Source organism: Cydia pomonella, chromosome 19 (genome assembly GCF_033807575.1).
Source record: "Cydia pomonella isolate Wapato2018A chromosome 19, ilCydPomo1, whole genome shotgun sequence".
Taxonomy (NCBI): domain Eukaryota; kingdom Metazoa; phylum Arthropoda; class Insecta; order Lepidoptera; family Tortricidae; genus Cydia; species Cydia pomonella.
Window position 1 is genome coordinate 5291633 of NC_084721.1, and position 25474 is coordinate 5317106.

At 36.1% G+C, this 25474-nt stretch overlaps 1 protein-coding gene across 1 annotated transcript in view; it reads right to left on the minus strand.

Annotated features, from left to right (window-relative positions):
• Positions 1-5666: 5666 nt before the first annotated feature.
• LOC133528569 (hemicentin-1-like) overlaps positions 5667-25474 on the minus strand; it is a 324344-nt gene continuing 304536 nt past the window's right edge. Inside the window, exons 11-19 of the mRNA XM_061865999.1 lie at positions 21288-21447; positions 17001-17162; positions 16383-16517; positions 15635-15838; positions 14962-15111; positions 11041-11158; positions 10636-10763; positions 6905-7014; positions 5667-6021 (exon numbers count right to left, since the gene is read on the minus strand). Coding sequence (XP_061721983.1) covers positions 5917-6021; positions 6905-7014; positions 10636-10763; positions 11041-11158; positions 14962-15111; positions 15635-15838; positions 16383-16517; positions 17001-17162; positions 21288-21447 — 1272 coding nt within the window. The 3' untranslated portion in view covers positions 5667-5916. The remainder of the gene's footprint in view (positions 6022-6904; positions 7015-10635; positions 10764-11040; positions 11159-14961; positions 15112-15634; positions 15839-16382; positions 16518-17000; positions 17163-21287; positions 21448-25474) is intronic.

The following is a 25474-nucleotide window of genomic DNA, read 5'->3' on the forward strand; positions in this document are numbered from 1 at the left end:
ATTTTATTTGAAAATGTGTTTCCATGACCTTACAGACGTATCCACCAATGCGCCCGGAAACTTTAACATATAGCAAACAGGGACATATATATATATTTCAGGGATATAGGAAATGGCTCTAACGATTTTTTTCGGGTTTTCGGGGGCGAAAAATGCTGTCTTAATCTCTGAGACAACGTGCTTCTTTGAGTTTTTATATGTTTTTCGAGCAAAGCTCGGTCTCTCAGGCACAGGTAACATACTAAAAAGTGGGATTGTGAAATTTCTACGTGAAAAAATATCGTTCTCTAATTTCCAAAATAAAGGTTCTTCTTCTCTCATTTCCAAAATGAAGGTTGTCTTTGTTTCCTGTGAAATTTCCCTGAAATACCACAAAAAAATCCTGACTTTGTGGAAAATTTTCGTGTCTAGCTCATCTGTAGTGATCCTTGTAGTTTTGAAGGGAGCAAAGCAATTTCCAATTTATGGCAGCTCTTTTCTACTTACTAGTTTTCTGTAGTATGCCTACAGTATCCCGCAAACAGAACGCTCATTTGAACGTTACTATATTAGCACGTAGGTATACTACTAAAACGGGGTCCTGCAAAAAACCGTACCCGCATAAAACTGGAAGTAAATGGGAAAGAGCTCTTTAGGTAAGTTGAAGCCGATATGTCAGATATTCAGCAGAGCGAAGCGTTTATCATTTTGTTAGCGAATTGATTACAAATTAATATCTAAATTATAAGATCGGCAAAATAACAAAGCGAAATTCTTTTAGGTCTAAAATCGTGATAAATAAAGAAACAGTATTTTCATACATCAAAAAGTAAACTATTTTATTACCTATGTCCAAACTATCATATACAGGGTGATTCAGGAGACGTGAGCAGGATCAAGCTTGAGCATTCAGTAAGTTATAAGCAACTGTTTCGTACCAGTATTTGTGAGATTAACGTTCTTTTATTTTTTACTGTTCAAAAAAAATGTTTTAATTTATTTACGCCATGTATGGTCACCCTCTTTGTTTTATCCATAACAAGTGACAAATTGAATGTCATCGGAGTCTGGTTACTTTTGAAAAATCGTATCTCTCTCAAGTGTGACATTTTGTTTTCTTCATAATCAAACTGCTGTCATAACGGTTAAAGAGGTTTTATCTTTCTTAATTAAGTGTTGTAGGGTGTCCATGATTGTAGATTATCAAATTTGTCCTTCCCAAAAAGTTAAATAACAGAAATAAAGCGAGATTGTTTTACTTAAATATGATGATGAACGGTTCATTATCATTTACTGATTGTGTATGCTTAGTCCTGCTCACGTCTCATGAATCACCCTGTATATTAAATACCATTTACATTTTTTATTTAATTAATACTGAAAAGCTTTATTAAACTTTACGCTAAAATGATCAAAGGCAGCTAACCACTTGAAACACACAGTAAACGAATACTAGACTAATTAAAATTAAACAACGCTCAAACTTCAAGCTACATTTTATTTCAACACAAACTTATTATCACCAGCCAGTTCATTCACTAAAAAACACAAAATTTGCAACTTTCTTACAAAGAAACTGAACTATCTGCACACACAAGCTGTAGCAAGCAAGAAAGATCAGTCTGATTAATGTTTGCCGGTGTCGGGATCACTGGCTCGTCACATACGCGCGTCGCATCTCCAATCAAGAGATTCGGTCATTCCATTACTGTAATTTGATTGAACTGTGGCTGGCACGACGTGACACCGACATTTGAAAGCTATTAATACGTTTTAGTGTAATGAGGTACGCGGAGTACAGTCGTAATAGGAAATCGGCGATTCGATTTTCTTTGTGTGCCCGTCAAAGGATTTGTTACGATTGTGAAACTTTGCTCGGAATTTGGGTTTGTGAAAATGTTAATGAATTTTAAATGTGAACTCATTGACCTGATTACAGAATATGCATTTAATTGAAAATATTTGAATGGGTTTTTAACTTAATATATTTTTTATCGTAATTTCTGTTTTTTTTTTGGAAACTATAGTCTATATTAACTTTATTGTAAACTATTGTAACTATTGTAATTTAACCTTTGTTAAATTTTGTATTTTCTACCAAACATAAATGTCAAAATAAAAGATAGGGATAAACGATTATCAACGGCCAGGCGCGGATACAAGGGGGGGGGCATAGGGGCAATGGCCCCCCCCTAAAACCCTGGCTCTCACATTACTAAATTGAGTAAATTTTTTTTTACCTTATTTTCTGTGCAAAAATATATGATTTTCTCAAAATGCCCCCCCCCCCCCCCCCCCCCCTAAGCCAAATCTTGTATCCGCGCCTGTCAACGGCTCGTTAAAGTTGACAGACGCAAAAAAGGGAAGAGAAAGAAAAAAAGAAGAGAAAAAAAGGAAGAAAAAAGAAAGACGTGGAAGTTTATTATTATTATTACGTCGTCCAAGTCAACCAACCCTCCATACGAAGGCCAAAAACTTATCGCGTAAATTTTTTTTTTCTTCTATTTTGCCTTACAGAACACAATACCGAATATGCTCTTAAACGTATCCCCCCTATTTTTGTTAAACCTTGTATAACGCCGTAGTTATTATGTTCTTTTTACCTATTTGTCAATGTATTTTTTTTATCGGATGAAACTTACTTATTTCATCAAAAAAGGTACTTCTTTTATTGAATAGACCTTTTTAGGATGCCATACCCAAAAGGTAAAACGGGGCCCTATTACTAAGACACCGCTGTCCATCCATCTGTTACCAGGCTGTACCTCATTAACCGTGGTAGCTAGTTAACAGTTGAAACTTTCACAGATGACGTATTTCTGTTGCTGCTATAACAAAAATACTAAAAAGTACGGAACCCTCGGTGGGCAAGTCGGACTCGCTCTTGTCCGGTTTTTTTCATTTTAGCAATGAGTGATAATCCAACTAGGTGCGAGGTTTTGGGCTTTAAAGGAAAGTGCATTTTATTTTAATGAGATTCCACTGTAATTGTTACATATATTACAAATAATAATTTTTTTGTGACAGTATTGATTTTTGACACCATAGCGATCTCTTCTAAAAAAAAATAATTAAAAAAATCATTTATTCTGGTAAAAAACCCTGCTTTTACAATTGTTTTCTTCTGCCAAACTGCAAGACAGTTTGTTGGCGGAGAAAATTCCCTTAAATACAGATGGGTTAGCTTATTGCCTAGTTAATTAATAAGTAAGTACGGTACATCTTATAGCTTATTGTGGTGGTAATTTAATTTTGTTTAATAGAAACGTTTTCAAATTACATTTAAACATCCTAAGTGATTTACACTCCTTTGATATCAAACGGCATTTCATTATTCTATATAGATCATAACGTGCTCCTATTTATGCTATTGAAATAAATCTATATTTTTTAACTCTACAGCCCTCTCCTCTCCGACTGACCCATGGCGCAGCCACCATAAACCATAATACAAATCAGCTTCTTACAGCCAAGCTAACGAGTCCGTAGCTGACCGTTAACGCATTCACTACCAAAGTTTTCGTAGCGCTACGCTCGTAGCGGGTCCCAGCGTTGTCCCGCTTTGTAAAGGAAAGAGACTACGAGAATAATATACACAGAAAGCGCCGAGCGGGTTACCGGCACACAATGTTTTAAACAACGCCTCGGTTAAATGGTTGATCTATAATTCTGATTTTCAGTGTAAATTTATTAATATTTTATCGTTTGAAGTTTTTTTTTAGTTTTTTTTATTTGAAAATACTTAAGACTTTATACATACACAAGCTTCGCCAAACTGAAGACAGTTTGCTGGCGAATAGTGAGTTCTCAATTATTATTATAATTAATACTCTGTGGCTTATATTAGGTACCTACAGAGTACAGAACAAACTTCATATAGTATACTTAGGTTAAGTTTAAACAAAATTTGCGTGAATACATAAATTGTTCCACCAGGTCGGTTTTCTTCTTCTTCTTCTTCTTTTCGTGTCGAGGTTCCCTTTTTTTTTTTTTTTTATACGATGGAAGCCCAATAGGCAGCGGTGTTGACAGCCCTGGCTGTCGCGTCCCTCAGATCCAGCTCCGAGCAGTGATGCGGGCATGTGGGGCACGCCAGTAGATGTGCCATGGTTTGCGTTGCTGTGTCGCAGGTCGGTTTTTATTGACGGCATTGACCATGAACCTTATCAAAAAAAATGCTCCGTATAAATAGAATGACTTTTATTACACAAACCTACAATTAACAAATATTTAAACTTAATGTCGTTTAGTTAACGAACAGTACATATTAATTATTCAGCGCATTCACATGTCGTATTTACTTACACCCACACATTTTCATTACTCTAATGAAATGTCAATGAAACAGTAAATAGCATGAATTCATTTTACTTTTGGAAACCATATCTCGGTCAAGTTTAGAGTAATTGGCTTTTGGCATTAAGTTCGCCATTTGTACATTTTTCTTTATGTGTGCAATAAAGTTTAAATAAATAAATAAATAACTGGGGACTTACCTCTACAAAATACCACAGCCTTTACATACGCTCTGTAGCAGGACGTACAAACCTTTTACTTAATATATAAATAAATATTATAGGGATATTCTTACACAAATTGACTAAGTCCCACGGTAAGCCAAGAAGGTAACTTGAAGCTGAAGCTTGAAGAAAAGAGCGTAATCCAGCGATCTTGGGAGTAAGCTGGGGGCAGTTAGGCCGACAACTCACTCGCAACCCCTCAAGTGTTGCAGGTGTCCATGGACGTCGGTAGTTGCTTAGCATCAGTCGTCTACTTTATACAAGTATTGATTATTGGTTCACCTTATGTTTTGCAAAAAAGTTAAAAAAAAATCTGGAATACGTAAAAGCTAGTGTTCAATGAAATATAATTTTGAATTATTAGTCTAAACTACTACCATGGCACTTTTCAAACACTAGTTTTGACCGAAAAATCCCAGTGAAAACTAGTTTTCACCGAGGCCTCGCGGAACACTATTCTGAACTAGCGAAAACACGATGTCACTTATGCGATGCGGAAAACTAATTTTAACTAGGGAAAACGCGTATTCACTAAAAACTACTTTTTACGGTAACATGCCCAAATCGTTAACTTCTGTAATGTCTACAGAAAAGATGACGGTTTTGCCTAACATTTCTGACTCGTGGTTGCGGTTGTCAAAAATTTATGTTTAACAATTCAGTTACCATGTAACATAATTATGGCGCCGGCATATCTACAATCAATAACTCTTTTTTGATCGCATGTTGTATTACATCGTTGTTGTCTATACCTTGTGGTTTAACAAAGAATATTTACTTATTTACTTACTTTCTTTCACGAAATAGTTTTTCAATAATCTTCAAGTATAGTACAACATGGCGTTTTGTGCAATGTTACGGCTTCTTAATGTAGCGGTGTAGTGTGTCTGGTTTGTTCGCTGAGAACAGAGTAGACGACTTTTACGCTATAGCGTAAAAGGCACTGGTCGTTTGTCAGGAGATTGAGCGAATTAAAGAACAGCATTGTTAAGACAATACAAGAAACTTGCTAATGTAGAAGTCAAGTTTCAGCTATACCTTTTAACTGTAATTTAATTTAATAATTGTAATTGTAATTTCATTTTTATTGTAATGGGTTGATATTGAAATAAATAACATATTTATTATTCATTTTGCTATGAACAACGGCAAATAAAACAACAAACAGCCTGGCTTCACTTTTAATCCTCCTTTATACCTCCATTTTACAATATTTACATCGTCTTTATCACAATTTGACAGTCATTACATACCTACATTTCCTACTATGTACAAAATTCGTTAAAAATATTCGCTATTAGGGATCGACCACAAGATTTTGACGCAACATTCAAACAGATTCGACAAAAGCGCAACGAAGATACGTCGTTGCGTATACGCTGCGTCAAGTTTTGGTGGCCGGTTCTTTAATGATTGTCTATACACAACTTTCTGGACCTGGGATTTCTTCCGCTATGAGATGTTCTCTCCTACTGAGCGTTGTGGTACCAGATTTGGTAGATGCTGCTATTGGTGAAAGTAACTGTAACAAAATATATATATACACATAAATACGTTACAATGTTTTCACGCGAACGCGAAAAGTTCGCATTTACCTAATATCAACGCCACTTTCTTAACCACAAGCCTTAGGTAGCCGCTAAATACGTGTTTTTTTTTTTGTATAGACTTATTTACATATTCCAGGAAAAACGATACGATCAAGAAAATGTAAAGACTGCTATATCATTAATTACGTAAGTGTGATATAAAGTTGTGTGTGATGATTATATACTCGCACTAAAGTAAGGATGCTAAAAACGTAGAATATTGTACCCGCCAATCTTTATCGCACGCGTATAATTATTGCTGACCCGCTGATGGTACCCGGTTAATGCCATTGTGCGAGAGAAGGAACAGGTGGGTCAATGAACGAAATTCTTCGTGCATAGCGTCCTTACTTTATCCGTAAACCAACGTCAAACATGTGCTGATTAGATATGTCAGTGACGTTTCTTCGAACGAAAATGTAACTTTTGACACTGACATATCAAATCCATATCGTATCTTTAGGAAATTTTTGACGTATCTTAAAGTTCAAATCGGGCCATAGTTTACCGGGGCTTACGGGCGAAGGAATAGGCGGGTCAATGTACGAAATGTTTTGTGCTGAGCATCCTCACTTTATCCGTAAACCAACGTCAAACATGTTCTGATTAGATATATCAGTGACGTTTCTTCGAACGAAAACGTAACTTTTGACACTGACATATCAAATCCATATCGTATCTTTAGGAAATTTTTGACATAACTTAAAGTTTGAATCGGGTCATAGCTTGCGGGATTGAAACAAGAGAGAGTTAGTGAAATGACCCTATTCCTCTGTTTGGTTTGATTTTGCTCCAAATTTATTTTCTGGTTCTTACCGTGCGTGGCTCATCTTGCGTGACGCCCGCACGCTCGCCCGTCGGCCACTCATCCCGTAGGGCACCGTTCTTCACCGCTTCCGAACACCGCTTTGGAAGCGGATCGCCGTCTGAAGAAAAGGTACATTAATAGCAATTTTAGCCTAGTCAACTATTTTGGAGGCTTATTGTGATTGTAATAACTGGTTATGAATTTATCTGGATTTGTTTTTGATATGATCTGTCAGCTATCAACAATGACGTTTCTGATTGATCATAGTTGATAGATCTATATGATGATCATACTTCTCAACTGGACATCGTGATGATAACAATGCCTGTCTCTTTCCCCCTGGTGCCTACGAAACTAGTTGTCCTGGCTTCCTAGTTTGAACACGGAAGATATTTTTCGGCGCCGAAATAAGACTGCCTGCTCAGCATCAGACAGATGGCCTGTCAGCGCATTTGCTTAATCCATGTCATAAAAAGAACATTTATTATGACAAAACAAAACTTTGAGCATCTTTTTTAGAGTTTCGTAGTAACTAGAAATCTTAATAGTTTAACCATGTCCGTCTGTTCGTCTGTCTATTCAAGGCTTAGCTCACTAACCGTTAGTGCTAGAAAGCTGGGATTTGGCATTGGTATATAAATCAATCACGCCAACATAAAGGTAAAATAAAAATCAGATTTTTTTTTTAAATAGGGTACCTTATGAAAGTCAATAAAAACTAGAGCAGGCAAAAATCATCCCTTCTTTGTAAAAAGACGAACAGATGTGTGCAATATAATAGCACTACCGCAGTACACTCTGCGACGAAGATCGTCTTATAGAAAAGTTTATTTTTTTCTGGATGACTTGGGTTTAGATGTAAAGCTTTGATTGGAAATAATAGGAAAGATTCTAAATTACAATTATAGTACACAATTGTATTTTTTTCGTAGGATTTTACGTTTTTATAGGAATTTCCGCAACTTAGTAAAAACAGCCGATTTTCATGATATTTTTTTTTTTACTTCCAATATCATTTAAGTAAAGGTTACAGTTAATTTTGAAATAATATCAAGTAATGCAGAATAATTATATAAAAAGATACAATATTATTGATCTAAAGTTATAGTTTTCCCTTAATTTACATTTTCTTATGTACTGCTATTATATTGCACACAACTGTAGGTAAAATGCTGCGAAGATATCACTTTGCTTGTTATGACAATAATACCAACTAGTAACCTCCGTTCAAAACTGCCTATAGTGAGGGATGAGTAACCTTTCACTGAGGGTGGCCCGACATGGTTTTCGCCGGTTTTTTACTATAAAATAAGAGAAAGAAGTTGCTAAGGAAGCAAAGTGCTCAAAATTAACTTAGCACCATTTTGTAGAGTGTGTGTCTTCAGGTCAGGGGGCCTAGTCAATGACAATTGTATATCGATTAACGCCGAATGAATCGAAACAATGTATCGGGATGACAAATGCTACGAAGCAAAGTGATATATATACATTATTTAAGTTTTGATAAGCGTTTTCTATCAACGATTATTATCTTGGCTAGGCTCCTAGGTTCGGTGACCTTAGTAGCCGTACCACGAGCTGACATTTGACGTTTACATTAGCGACTGAGTAAACTCAATCGCAGTCTATCTCGCTCGCACTGATGCATTGGTGCGATAGAGAGGGAATGCGATCGGGTTCACGCAGTCGCTAACGTAAAATGTCAAATGGCAATTCATCGTAGCCGTGTAGGTAGTTCAAGTCACATCCTGCCTACTGAATATTGTATAAAAATTACTTCTAAATCTTATTTGGTTAATGAACACCCCAGCCCTTTTCGATCCGTAACAAAAACGTACACAAAGTAAAGTTATTTTTTTTTTATAAAAATATCGCGAAAACGTAATAAAGCCCAAAGCTTTGTCCACATTGGCCCGTGTTTCTGACACCTGTCTAAATATAAACGAGCCTTTGATCTCGCTACGATTCTGTATAGCTACATTGCGTAGGAACTTTAATGGAAACTATGATGGGCTAGAATAGTACGGCAGTATTTTAACTTTAGCGTAACGTATTTTATTTTAATTAAATGCAAATGGACCAAGTTGATTGTGAAACTTATTATTATTGTATCATTACTACCGTAACGTCTTACATATGTTATACAGGGTAAACTTGAAAGACGTAATAAAAACTTAATGTTTTAAATATTAGGTGTCTTCTTTCCGTCACAAAATTTTCGACTACATATTTTTTTACTTCCATGCGATGTTAAAATGTATATCTCGAAAAACAAGTTTTAAATACATTGAATAAAAAAATTGCATTGTTTTGCTAAATAAGCTTCACATAGATATAATATATGATGAAGATATTAAATATTCTAGTTAAAATTCCACCCATACCATTTTTTTAAATATTCGTTGAAATAAATATACATTACCCTGTTTTTATCGTCAGCTATGTAAAAATACTTTAGATAATTACTTTAGATATAGTTTTTAATTACTCTTTTAGGTATGGGTAACTGGAAGAGATCCCTCTTAGGACTTGTTTCACAATGTCCAGGTAAAGTCCCGAATAAGCTATTTGCCACTTATCTGACGAATAAAGTCATCGTTAGCGCATCACAATCTTCAAATAAGCTTAACTGGTAGATAAAGTGCTAAGTTTTGTAGGAAATTGTATCTGGCAGTTAATTTATTTGTTAATGTACTTGGACACTGTGAAACAGGCCCTTAGGGATAAGTTCTCCTTTGTACTACCCAATTATTTTCCATCAGATGTAATCAATATTTATTTTTCTCGTACAATAAAGTGTTTACTTACTTACTTTACTTAAAATACTTTATAATATTATTATACTAAGTACAATGTGTTTTTTTAACTTTGTTATTTTCAGAAGTGCATTTCCGAACTTTAATTAAGATTTAATTATTTGTATGAAAAAAAGCATCGAATTCACTATAACTGACTATGCTATTTAATTTCCTTGACTCTACTTAGCCACATGCTGAATTTAATAAATTTAAAAATAACGCCCTGTATAAAAGCTTAGAAAGTAAGTAAACAAGTACCTAAGTACGCTATGAAAAGGTAGAGGGCCTTGAACCCACAAACAAAATTGTGATCAAACGCTAATTCGCTGCCGGATAAATTTTCCCATTTTGTCTTTATACAGCCCGCATCAAAGATCCGTATTTAAGATATCAGAAAGCAGTATTTGTTTAGGACGAGCTCGTGGTGTTGCCTGCGGTAACGTAATTATTCTATTTGTAACAAAAATTAGAATAGGTATACACTTACTTTTAATGATGATATTTTGATTTATTGTAAGTAAGAGAATTGGTATATGAGGTGATCCAATTTAACCCAATGATAACGGCTATAAACATATATAATTTTGTTATGTCTTATTATTTTCTCGAATTCTTGTATATCTACCTACTCGTATATTGATTCAGCTACGCACTTTTGAAGCGCTAAGGGAGGGCTACCTGGCGATACACGGCCGCGGTGCTAACACGGCGACTTTTTGCAGCGATTCAGTAGGGAGATATTAGCACGATGCGGAATCGTGTTTATTATATAAAAGGCTATATTATAATTATAACATATGACCAGCGACAGCATTGTGATTGCGACTTTATCGATATTGTATCGCGGCTGCATAGTTTCTAATTCGTTGCGTGTCCTGCCTACTTGTAACTACAAGTAGGTAGGATATGTCAGCAAAACATGCGATTTAAAAAATACTTACCGGGCGGTGGATTCAATATATCCGGCTGCGCTTGCTTGGGCGGTTTAAGTGTATACGCCACCACGTATTGCCCGTCGCCCGCGTTCAGTTGCAGCTCGGGCGACTGTTGCTTTGTTGGTAATGCTGCCCTGTTGCGAAATATTTAAAAAATCATAAATAGTATCCTTTGCCTGTGATTACTACATAAATCGCTTAAAAAGTTATTACATAGAATCAATAGAATTATTTAATGTTAACCCAAATAATACGCCCCGTCTACTATCTCACTCCGTCTCGTTGTCCGTTGTCATTTCTGAATCCCTATCGTTTGTCTTTTTTTTAAACTAGGTACTTGCAAGTGCATACCCTCTTCTTGGCACGCAGAGGCTCAAAATCTCAAAGGTCATATAATACAATATGACTTACTTTTTCCTCCGCAGCACAAAGGCGATGAAGATGGCAGCGCAAGTCCCGACGACCAAAGTGAGCGCGATCGCCCAGAACGTAGTAGCGGTCACTCCCGCCATAATGCTGTTAGCGCCATCTGTTGTATTTGGAAACTATAAGCTACAATATAGTTTGTGTAATCCACGATGACGTGCAGATTTGTCAAATCTAACCTTTAATAACATGATAATACGAGCCAAGGCACGCGTCTTCGCGAATGATACGATCTATACAAACATATGAGTCATTAAAACAAAAGGGGACGAAATCACGTGAACGCTTCTCCATATAAACGTAGTCCCAATTATTGTATCTGTATATTGACATTATAAAAAATTTTTTTTTACGTAATTTGGTTCATATAAACCACAGATATGCCCCTTCGTTTGATTTTTTCTATAGATAGGAACTCCTAAAATCAAACGGGGCATAACTATGGTTGAACCTATAATAAATTGTGCAAAAAATATTACATAATGGTAATATTCAGGTAAGAAAATGGGATCTACATTTGTATTAAGAATCGGTCCTCCAGTATCTTCTTAAAAAACAACAAACACGACACTGAGATACGAGTAGGTACGCAAGTGACAGTGACCCTTGGACCACGAAAAGATCGCTTAAAAACTGTTTATTTTACATATCGAGTACCTTAATAATTTTATTTAACAAACAAAGCTCTTAATCCATTATTATTTAGATTTTAATTGAGGTATGTCTAAGTTGAGATCATTCATTACATTTACATATTTGCTTACTATTTCTAATTATGTTCATTAAAATACTAAGATAAAATATTCAGTAAAATTTTATACAGTGTGTTTATTTAGTCACCTCCAATAATTTACGGGGTGAATAAATATAGGGCAAATTTTACTATGGGACCAATCCCGAAAACGCGAAAAAAAATGGCGTATAAGTGGTCGCGTATACGCTGAAACCGCCCAAGCAGGCGCAGCCGGATATATTGAATCCACTGCCCGGTATTATATTAAATATTGATCGTAAAATTTGTTGAAATTAGTATTATGGATGATTCGAGCATGCACAGTCGACGCTGACACCGACCGCCTTACTTAGCCAAGCGAGGCGTCGCAACTGGTGTTTTGGTTGTGTGTTGCGTCGGTGGCGTTTGTCGCTTCAGTACCCCTAGTGTAAATAAATTCGATTTTGAAACGTGACGTACGCGTTTGCGTTTAGTCTCATTTTGTATTGGATTTAGAAAGAGCGCGCCAAGCGGGACGTTTTGGAAACTCAAAATCCTATACAAAATGACACTTAACGCAAACGCGTACGTCACGTTTCGCTGTCGAAAATATTTACACTAGGGGTACAGATCCTTACCTACGCCCTTTGAAAATTGCATACCAACTTAAAGAAATGAAAATGAAATGATTTTTTTTTTCAGACTTTTTCAAATACATATTTTTGTTAGTAGTTACACATGTAGAGAAATGATTAGTAAACAATGATGAATATGAATAATTTTAAAATTAATAGACAAAAATAAACCTATAATATTTTTTCCGGATGATAAAATTAGACTGCGTGTGTTTTTTCTAGAAAAAATAAGATAGGATCGTCCCATCTCTCGGCAATGACTTTCAGGATGCAGTTGTTGCTGTTCCATACCCTGTGCATCAGGGAGACGACTCGTTTACGGAATATTGTATAAAAGTAATCCGTTCGAGTTTCCGCGAACAATCCCGATGCACTATAATATTTCTTCAGCCCCATTAGCACCCTGAAGGCATCCAAAGAGCCCGATTCGGATGAATAGTAAAAAAAACACTTGTTTTTAAGAACTACCATCTGACTTTCTAAAGTTTCAATTTCTAGCATGAATGGAAACAGTTTTGGTTTATAACAGCCTAAATTGGTAATTATCGCTGACGATAATGTCAAACAATTTTCCCCAGAAATCTTAATAGTAACTCGTACCAAGTACCAAGATTGTAACAAGGTTTTAATCGAAATCATAAACTTTTAGGCGAAAAGACTAACACTAGGCCTTAGAATAAGATTTTCCCAGAATTTATTAATAAACTTGGTAAAACGAAAACTTCGTAAGGTTATTATTCTCATATCATACAAAAATATATTTTAACAAGTTTAATATTATGAAGTTTCCAACAAGCAAAGCCAAGTAATCAAACCAACTTTTAAAGTACACTTAATTATTTAAACACGTTTATCTGCTCTGCTTTAAATTACTTCAAGTAGATTGTAATTAAGAACATAAAACTTAATTGCCTTTTTAAAAATTAAATTTTCTCTTACAAGGGATTACTTAAGACATTAGGAGGCTTAACGGCCGTATTAGAACAATGTTTAAAAGATGTCACAGCGATGCGATGACATTTCTTCAACCAAAAACGTCATTTTGACACAGACAGATCAGTATGGTATCGCATCGTCTTATAAGCATTGTTCGAATACAGCCGTAAGCTTTACCTTCGCTCTATAAATGTGACCGAAACCGGCAAAACGTTTCACTTTGTCGCTTGCCATAAGGACGAGATTTGCTTGTATCTTTATACGAGTAACCTGTCAAGGCGTCCTTATGGCAAGTGACAAAGTGGGATGTTTTGCCGGTTTCGGTCACAAATATCTATACCGGCTGTCAAGTCAGTCTCAAATCTACTGCTTCAATTTATCTTAATATTCCACTTCGTTAAAAGTTTTACAAGGTTATTTTACATTATTCCAATAGATATTAAGGCTCATTTTTTAATGTTGTTAATCTTTTAGTTGTATTTTCTCAGGCTAATTCGAACATACATATAAATATCATAATGATAATCTAACTAATGTCATTCAGTTATTATCGTGCAAGTCACTCGTACAGTCAAGGTATTAAATATCGACACGGACAAAATGCCAAAAATATATATACACGACCTTATTGCCTATACATCAAAGTAGTGTGTACATATTTTTGGCACTTTGTCGGTGTCGATGTTTAATAACTAGACTGTACTTATTTTTAACTTTTACTGTATGTTATTTTGTTCGATTATGGGCGTTAGCTATGAGTCTATTAGGCCAATTGGAAGGTAGGTACACCGACATCAGAATAATACTTAAATCATGTTATTTAGTTATTGTACGTCTCGCTCGCACCAGTACATGTACGGGCAATTAAGTCAAGGAAAATGCACGATAAATTAATGACATGATAACTTAATAACATGATATCAATGTACGTTCGAATTGACCTGTATAACTTATAATCTCTAGTGTAATAGTATGCTCTTTGACGGTTACATCATAGCAGTAATGCCCCGATTCGAACTTTACTTATTTATTCAGTCACCTGCAATAGCCCAACAGCCCGTAAATGATTGCAGGTAACTGAATAAACACCCTACAGCCAAATATTAGGACTAGATACGATATGGATCGGATATGTCAGTATCAAAAGTGACTTGACACTGACATATCCATATCGTATCTAAACTTAACATTTGACGTATCTTAAAGTTCGAATCGGCCGAATTTAATAATTATTCATTAATAGTTTGGAAACCCCCTAAACATAATTGTTATGAAAACCAACCTACGCGTTAACACACAACCACCGCACGATTTAATATACATAGGTAAATGTATTATAATACAGATTAATTATAGATATTCAGTTACTATATTTAGCTCTTTATCAAGTGAATTCATCTCATCTCGTTTTTTCGTTTTTGTCAAAGATCATTAATACTTGAATTGGAAAACAACGACATCAACCGAATTAAAAATATTTTAATATGTTCTTTGTTTATTTCATTAACCCTTTGAACGCCTATTGTGCTCGGCGCGTTGTCGTTATCAATATTGGGCTGTAGCCGCAAGCGTCAGTTGATGTCTTTGACGGTCAAAGGGTTAATAACATTAAAACACACTTACCGGTTCGTCTCTCAGGATCACGGTAAGCGAGTGAATGCAGGGTGATCCGATCAGAGTTCCCCTTGTCATTCCTGGAGTGGACTGTTAGTTGCAAACTGCCACCGATCGACCACAGCGCCCCAATCGGCACGAGAAATATCGCCACGCCATCTAGGGAGCAAGTATTCAACTTTACGGTACAGTCGAGTTTACAAACACCTTAACAATTTAATCGTCTGTAAGACACTGAGAAAAAGGTCATGTTTATATATAGATCGTATAAAAATGTTGGTAAACTCAATCGTACCTACACAGAAAAAAAATGCAATGGTGTCCTATACTCGTACACGATACGCTCCAGCTCTGATCTTCGCGTCCGCACCCTAGCAGTCTGCCGTCTCTACCCCCAAGGGGACGAAGATGTAATTTATCTTAGTTTCCAAGTAAAGATAAACTGAGGTAAGGTAGGTGAATACCATATCAACACACCAGTCTCATTAGCAGTGACGACCGGCCGCGACTTCCGATATCCACAGCCTCCAAAACCATAAGCTGCGGTAGCCCTCCATCATACCCCGCCACACAGCGGATCACGAGACTGTCACCGCCGTCTTGGCTCGAGTCCTCGATCCATTTCGATCCTTTGCCTAAAAACTAAGGTAAGATATGTAAATATTAGGCAAGTTCAACTCACCGGTCTCATTAGCCGTTACGACAAACCGCGACTGACCACTGCTGATATCCACAGCCTCCAACACCACTAGCTGTGGTAGCCCTCCATCATAGCCCGCTACGCAGCGGATCACGAGACTGTCGCCGACATCTTGGCTGGAGTCCTCTATCCAGTTTGAACCGTTACCAGTAGAAACGGTGCAGTTGCGAGGGGGTGAGGGCTTTGCTGATAAAAACAGGAGTTGCTTAGAATAACATAAACTATAAGGGGCCTAGCAACCGTATTTATTGTAAAAACAGAAGAAATTAAGATCGTATTTTGAACAAACATGACGGCTTTATCTAACTAAGCTTTAATAATCGTAGATGAGTCGTATTAAAGAATTAGTACAGATTGAACGTTGCATTTTATACTTGAAATTGTATTTTGGGTCCGGAGGGTTACAAAAATTATCTTTAAAAAAATAAGTAGGTACTTCTTGCTAAAATTTGATGTTTGTCCGAGATCGCCTGCGAATCGACTGCGTATAGCCAGCATCAATAGTGGTGGATGAGACTACACGTCAAAAATGGAAGACCCATTTAAAGTCCAGTCATCAGCCTTCTTTTTAAAAATCAATTAGTATTTACATGCAAAACTATTAGCTATTGGCAGATGTCTTTGGAGCGTTGTTTTATCCGCTTCCATTGATGTTGACAATAACCCGATTTACTCATAAACAAAATAACAACTCTCTCAAAATAATTTATACACACAGTTGGCTACATACCTGCTGGCACAATTTGGAAGACACAAGGTTTGGCTTGTATGCCGACACTGTTGGTCCCCCGGCACGTCAGGGCGCCGTAGTCCCTTTCGCTTGCCGGCGTGTATCGCAGTTCACTTATACTACTGTTCACTGTACCTGCATGAGAACAAAATTAGGTACAGTCATCATCAGATATATCGCCGAAAGTGACATACGTTCTCCTTCGCGAATATTCTCCATAATCAACAAATACCGTTATAATATTGAGAACGACACGACTAATCATAATATTGTCGGTACCTTTTTTAAATGAAAAATTGTACGTATCTTTTGAAGACGGAAACCAGCACACACCAAATCTTCATTCAAATGTTCGCTACATTGTTTTAACATTAGGTTTCGATTTTCTAAATATTTGTACGTAGGGTTGGTAACTGTTTGCAAAAATATATCCAATTGAACGTGAAACAAAAAGGAAGGAATGGGAAAATCGCACGCTTCTGTGAAGCTTCGGAGTTAACTTGGTTAAGAGCGATTTAATTTTTTCCTTTAATATAAAATTTGTAGTATCGCTCGTATACGTATCTGCTTGATAAACATTATAACCTAACGAGCTACACGTTGCTGATCATAACCCACCATATCGCGCAGGAGACACGTTGAAGCTCTCGCCACTATTATTGAACTCCCACAGAAAGTTGACGTCGGCGGGGTCCGCGTGCACCGAGCAGCGTACGTGTAAAGCCTCATCCAACGCCGCGCCTACCACTTGCGGCGACGTCTCCGCGCATACTGGTGCGTCTGTGGAAAGCAAAGTAACTTTATCTACAGTATATTAAAAAAAAAACTGCCGGTATGCATAAATCGTCAGTTAATAACAACACCTTACTAAATATTACCAAGTTAATAAGACATAGTAAACCAAGACACCATTGATTTTTGTTCAATTATGTTTTGCAATTAGTGACTTTTGGTTGTCATCGGACTAAATAAATATCCCATCCTCCCTCCCATCAAATTTAACAGGAATCTGATAGCTTTCAAGACTATTATTAAGTACCCACCTAATATTATTTTTTACTTCTAAACCATTGTGAAACATAAATGATGTAGTACTGGAACGTAAGAGAATAGCATGAAACATAACTTAAGGTAGATAGAGGAATGACAAGAGATGCGAAAGGGACGGGGAGGACGATTTGAATGATGAGCAAGCGAACGCGCAAAAGAAGTTAATAATATTACTAAGCTCCACTTGCACCATCCCACATCCCAATTACCCGGGGTTAACCGGTTTAACCATTAACTCAGTGTAAAATGGTCCTGCTAATCATGGTACCTCTAAGTTTAATAGGTTAACCCCGGGTGGTGGTGATGGTGCAAGTTGCCCTAAATATTGGTTTTTGCGTCGAATGCGTCGGACATTCATCTTCTTGTATATCTTTGCGTGTTTTTATCTCCGTGTTGCGCTACGCTCTAGGGCCACTTGCATCATGGGATGGAATGGTGCAAATGGCCCTAAAAAATAAACTAAAAGATACTTACTTGCTAGTTTTCTAATATTTGCACAATTTCGAAAAAAAAATGATCATATTTCATCGAGGTATTTTGGTTTTGACTCCAAGACTTACTATTAGTAAGCTTTGGAATATTGTTTTTGTCGATATTAATTACAAAAATATTCTGATAAAACGCGAACGTTATTTTCTTCAACAGCTTCTACTTGATCCAATCAATAATCTGAGCAAAGTTTGTTTGTTACTTTTAAGTTCCCGGCCTCCGAACTTTCAGAGCCTATTACCAAGTCACTGAACTCGTGTGAAGCTTTGTAGCGTCTGTATAAATATGTACTTACTTAAATAATTATCTCTTGTTTTTTGCTTGATGATTTTAGCTCAATTCAGGTTATAAGCAAATATTTTATAAGTAGATTGTTCCTTAATCTACTTATATAATAGGTAACATATACATTCAAAACAGTTTTCCACCACTTATATATCAATTGACAGACAACGCATAGCCAAAACTGTTAACAGTCGAATGTTGAGATTAAAACAGGTATTACTTATTAAATATATTTAAACCGGTTAAATTCTTCTGCTTCTGACGAGGAGTCTCGGTACCAGTGTTGGCCGAACGTTACTTGCAATTAACCATTAACCATTAAAAATTGAACCGTGAACCGTAACGAACGGTTATAGGTTACGGTTCAGTTTATAATGGTTAATTGCAGTAACGTTTCAGCCAACACTGCTCGGTATGGAGTGAAACATGTCGAGCGTTTTTCGACTTAAAATACGTGAGTGACCCGTTTTTAATTTATTTAATACGTCTGTGTCTCACGGCAGTTATGGTTTTAAAACAGGTATTATTTATATTATTATTCAGATATTGTTAAGCTGCAATAAGAGATAATGATGAAATGAGTGAAAATGAGGTTGAAGGTTTCGATAAATAGGAAAAAATGTGTAGTTAAGTGTCGTTTCAGCTTAGCCGGCCCTAAAGCGCTCAGCCATATTATTATTATCAAAATAATAATTGCCGTTAAAATTATGATAATTATATTATATATTTTACAATAGTACAAAATCTGTAAAGAGTTTCTAATATATATCAGTTGTCATAATATCAAGACTATTTGTTGATTTTATTTCGTCAGATGACAACCAGAACTAATTAATGGCAAAAAAATCAACAAAAATTTAACTCGTACCGGTGCTTCTAGTACTATTTACACGATGGCTCTGAAATTGTGGTAGTAATTAGTGAATTTCTGTTGTCACCTGGCGATTAATTCTTTTATTTAATAATTCATGCGCCAAAAACCCCTCGGTACGTTTATGAGTTATAATTTATCATTAAAAGGTGCCATTTTTGTGCGGTCGTAATTATAATTGCTATAATTCCTCTAGGACAGAAGTCTAAATGTAAGTCAGAAGTTATACGATACAAGTTGGAAGTGTTATCGATTTGGTTATTTCATAATTTTTAGTATCGGTTTTAAAAATCAATTTACATTTCTTTACTCCTTATGCACCGAGTTTTCAGATTATTAGACATCTATAAGACAATTATTAGTTTTGTTCTATCATACAAAAAAACATCGTAACTCGTAAGGACAAACCAATAAATCCAGAAAACCCACCCCCATTTATTAACTCGTAAAAAGTATGTAAATCAAACGCGATACCTTCCCCGGCTGTAATTATTTCGTCTCCTCACGTGGCCGGCCACCAAGCCCCAATAAAAAAGGTAAAGCCATATATTTACCTTAACATGTAGTTACTGCTTTTTTCCCGAGAGAATCAGACCGGCCAGAATGTCCGCGGAAGGAAGCCATTCGATTCGCCAATATAGAATTGTATAATTAATCTTAGCTCCGGACGTCCTTGTTGATTTACATTGTGCCCGCTTGAAAGGTACGGAATCCGCGCACAACAATGTGAATTTAAAATATCGGAATAATTTTCTTTATAGGACTTCTTCACTCGGAAATAACCATCTAAATTGCGCTTACAAACATTTTAACATCAACTGAAATGTCTCGTAGCTGTCAGCAAAAACACTATGCTAATCCACTTTGTATTTCTTGGAACGTAACTTTCTTTATTTTTATTTGAAACTCTGATTTCTATCTCGAATAAAAATAAGTTTGGGATAAAAAAAACAGCAAATCTGAGTTTAGACTTTAAAAACAATTCGAAGTTTTTATTCCTCGTTGTAAAAGGAATTTCCTTAAAATGGCTACAAGAATAGACCAAATAAAACGGACAATGAACGTGCAAATTTAATATTTTGGTTATTCGTGAAATGTATTCAACAGAAGCGCTAACTAAAGCAAAGCTCTATGATTTAAAGTGAGCTGCGGAACAACAGATTGCGACTACGAATCGCTGTAATATTAGGGGTGTAATTTCGATGATTTAGTGGCCTTACCGACTTTCCTCAACAATTACTATGCGGACGGCCGGCGGAAGGAAGTGGGTAGATACATCGATCCAACCGCAATCATTTGAATAGGTACCTATTGCGGACATGGCGGTATTTATGGCACTGTAATTCATACTGCGCAGTGACATTTTATGGTTGCGATACATGTCACGGATACGTATTTGATGGTTATTACGGGGAGAATGCAAATGATGCTGTCTAATAGGTGGGGTTTAAGTTTCCTGTGATGGTCGCTTTGTTACACAGGTTGACGTTTGCTACGCAACGCCCTCAAATTATAACATCGGAATACTACTTTGTTTTCAATTTGTTATTATAAATAAATATTATCGGACATTATTACACAAATTGACTAAGTCCCACAGTAAGCTCAATAACGCTTGTGTTGTAGGTACCTAGACAACGATATATATAATATATAATTATAAATACTTAAATAGGTACATAGAAAACACCCATGACTCAGAAACAAATATTCGTGTTCATCACACAAATATATGCTTTTACCAGGATTTGAACCCAGGACCATCAGCTTCATAGGCAGGGTCACTACCCACTAGGCCAGACCGGTCGGTCGGTCGGTCGATCGTCGGTATTATGTTCCATGCAACTCTGCGTACCTCATCATTTTTTAAGTTTGTATTTTAGCTTTATACATACATATGAACACAGTCATCTTTATAAGTTTGGGGTTTGCCTGTTTGGGGTTTCGATATAAAGTTATTTTAGGCACGTGTACGGCGCAATCTACTGTATTCGAGAGGCACAAAGGTGGATGGCGTCACACTATCGAGAATTATCATAACATAATATTTGATGATTAACCTCTTATCTGTTTGGGATGGGATACTTAGATCCTTACCGAATTTTAAGTTATCGCTTTATATTTACTTTCGGGTCAGTACTTTTTATGCTCTAACAGCACAGCCGAGGTTTTTGACTACAACACGCATATGAAAGGCTACGTATACTCACATTGCACCCGTAACCGGACAACTTCGCTGGAGGTCTCTCCTCTGGCGTTGGCAGCTTTGCAAGCGTACGCGCCCGCCTCTTGTCGGGTCACTTTCTGCAGAACCAGCGAGCGGGTGCTGACGATGATTCCTGACGTCATATTCTGCGACACCGGTCTGTCCTAGTGAAGGGAATGAGTTTAGTTTTAGAGTTTTAGCAGCAATAGAAAATTATTGTAATTTGGACACATATATGTTTATGAAAAAGGGCGCCCCCCCTGCATATAATTTTCTATGAGTGTACCAATGAGTTTTTAACTTATGTATGCCATATTTAATCATGAAGGATAACGTCTTGAGGAAACCGGGCTAATCCCAAAACAACTAGCTTTTCATTTGGAGGGTCAGATGTTTAGTTACCAAGCTCCCAGGCTCCGCGCTCCACAATGAAGTGAAAATCGTGCGCGAGATGAGCGCCAATCACCAAGCTCAATGTTAAATTGAGAATTAGTAAGAGATAATATATAAATAATAAGTAAATAAATAAATATTATAGGGACATTCTTACATAAATTGACTAAGTCCCACGGTAAGCCAAGAAGTCTTGTGTTGTGGGTACTCAGACAACGATATATATAATCAAAGAGAATTCGAAATACAGGTGGATTACCACGCCACCTTTAGCCGATGCCCGGCTACTTGCCACTTATCTGACGAATAAAGTCATCGTTGGCGTTTCACAATCTTCAAATCACAACTGGTAGATAAAGTTCTAAGTTTTGCAGGAAGATTTATCTGGCAGTTAATTTGTTTGTTAATTAGATACTTTACTCAGACTTTGTGAGACACACCCCTAAGTTACGTTTAGTAAAGAAGTTAATGTAACAGAAATAAAACAAACGCCATTGATCTCAAATGAGCAGACGGAAGGATTAGTCCAAGATCCCAGAGCCTCCAGACCTTTCTTATTCTCTCAGGAATAAAATGATGGCATAATATAGGTAGTGTTAGTATGTACTTTTAATATCTGCATACTTGCTGTATTGGCCCGACGGCCATTTGTCCGGTACAAGGTGCTAAAAGTTGGTAAAAATATTACTAACTATTCTCAATATTCTCATGGCCGATCTTTATGTATGTTTTAGTAAACATTGATAAAAATTTATAATCAACATTACCAGACCATTTCCGCCGGCGATAACTATTGTAATAATATCCTATAATACTCGTATTTATTTATTTATTTATAACTCGGGCATTTTGCTTTCGTATGTCCGGATGTTCTCGTTCTTAATCGATTCTCGTGAAATGTTGTGACCAGTTTCTTTGATTAATTGATTTTTTAGTCGATCTTGTTTTTTTTTAATTCAGATATTTGAATAAAGGGGTTAAGCGCCAATTGCAATACATTTTCTAAGCTTAACGCCAGGTCTTCAGCCTCACAAAGCCACTAAGATGGGAAGATTTTAACGAAAACGCGAACTCCTTTGGAGTTGTAGGTGTACATAGTCTACGGAGACTGCTTACCATCAGGTGGGCCATATGCTTGTTTGTCATCGACGTAGAATAAAGAAATCTCAAAAATCGTGTTTACTTTTGTTTATCTGATTTTTTTTTACTTTGGTCTTTTATTCAGATTTACTTCTTTTTTTTTTCATAAAATCATTCCCACTTTTCGTGACGGGATTCCTTTTTTCACTTTTTATTCTACAACTTTGTCGGCGTAACTGATTTGTACATTCATGCCAACTTTTAGCGTTCTAGCCGGACCGACGGACAGACAGATAGACATGGTGAATCTATAAGGGTTCCTAGTTGTTTCTGAAGACCTCTATGTATTTTACCGTTTTATTGGCCTGATTGATCTATATTACTAATGGTTAGTGAGCTAAGCAGTGGACGGACAAACAGATATACAGACGGACAGCGAAACTATAAGGATTGTACAAACATGTCTAATAATTGTAAATTGTGTCAAGTTTTTGAAGCAGAAAATTAATAATAACATTAATAAATGGGATAACATTTAATCACTTAATTCCTAAAATTCCAGTCTCATGCGAGGTTTACTTTTTACCTCATTTTATTAAGATTAAAATGATTACTTTTTATAACCGTCATTGTTTTGAGCATGCCGTCTAAAACAAATGCCAACCGCCATAATTCCAATTTCAAACATCCGCAAACAATACAGCGTGACCTCGTTATGAAAAGCTCTGGCAGTGTCAATCAGTCGGAACAAAGCAGGGCCACATTTCCATTCCTCATTGCGATGTTACATTTGTTCAGGGGACCTGTGTATCATGTTAACCTCGAGATTCCTGTCTCTTAAGTGGACATATTGAGTTTAATAGCATACAACTTAACCTTTCGTATGCGCCTGTAAAAAATTTGCCATTTATTTAGCAACCATGACATCTTCATGTTTAAGTTGAATTTGGTTGAATATTCTATATACGAGTATGGAGCAGATCTGCTCCTAAGCATACCAAAGGTTAAGAATTGGATCTGGATTAGGTATGGATCTGATCTGCTAAGAGTCAAAAGTGAAGTTTTTGGAAGAAATGTCACTTTTGATAGGTACTGACTATAGTTGGCGTTCAAAAGTATTTGTCACAGTCTAATTGTAGACATGAGACATATCTCTTTTTGTTCGGTTACTAGATATTTTGGACGCATTGTTTGATCCGTTACTTTTGATGCTAACTGTACATGTAGAATTGTCCGCTGAAACATTGATTTTAATGCCTTATGGTCAATTACACAGTTACTCGTTTGGGTTTCAATTCATTTTGATACATCTTCATTACTCCGAACTCCAAAAGTTTTATTGTACCACATTTAATAATAAAATAATTTGTAGATGCAGAAGGCAGTAATTTTGGACACGGCGCGTATAGCTGCGGCCCTGACCACCGGCAGCTTGGGCCCTGCCCCGCTGCTGGCGGCACCCTAGGTTAGGTTTTTTATAATGTGTTTCTATGTATTTTGTATTGTTTTGTAAGTGTTTTTATATTTTACTTTTATATTCATATTATAAAAAAACCTAATCTAAGATATGCAACGAATAAAGAGAAAAATAATTTAAATTTTGATCATAAAATATTCAAGTTTATTAAATATATTATTTACCAATATAGTGTAATAAAGTAATCTAAGCGTAATTTATTTATTTTTAGTACTAATTGGCCGGAGGAAACACCAAATCGGGAATTGTGAAAATCAAGGGGAGAGGCAGAGCCCACTGCTAGGACATTCAAACAGGCTAAAAAAAAAAAATTATTCCTCATCTAAGACTAACTAGGTTCAGCGTATTGAGCTAATTTCGAGTCCCTCCATATTACGCAGTGCGTAGTCAACTTACTACAACAGCTATTATATTAGCTACTTAGTAAAACAGCTATTATAAAAGCAGAATTTGTGCAAAATTTAAAATTTATGAATGGCATAATTTCACCGAATTCGATTCGCTTATGCTACGTGAATGTAAATGAGGAAAATTTTGAATAACAGTTTAAATGGTAGTAAAGTTTGGACGTAATCTGTTTAGAGCGTGGATTGGCTTCAAAAACAGATTTGTGATTTAAGTTTAGTTCAGTAGCAGTGGGCGCTTATTGAAATTGATTGCCGTTAGTTTGCTAAACACAATCGTATAACACCAGACGTAAAACAAGAATAATGCAAACCAATACCTCCTAAGTAAAGGTATACTGAGGCAAGTGTAAATTTTATGATTTTGCGTTTTTTACATAATCGTTTTAGTTTTGGATGCAATTATATTTTTATACAAATAAACATCAAACATCGTATACTGAGGCAAGTCAGTATGCACCATTTTACGGTGTATGTTAACGCGGAGGAGGGTAACAAAAGTGTGGCATACTGATTCAACTTACTGAGTCGACGTGGTAAATAAACTAATGATAACAATTGAAATTACAATTATTTGATAATTTTAAATACTTATTATATATTTTTTTTTTCATTTGAAAATTTTCATTTACAATAACAATATATATAATGGATAAATACAAAGGATAACTGTAACTAGCTTACATCTAAAATAGGCCCTTGAGACATTGTACCAAGGATGCTGGTGGCATTTCTTCGTTGTATCGCAATACTGATACCGTGTGCGAGAAAGCCGCCAGCTCTTTGGTTACCAGTTACGTCAACCAGACGTTTCGCGATTTCTCCAAAAAAAACTTG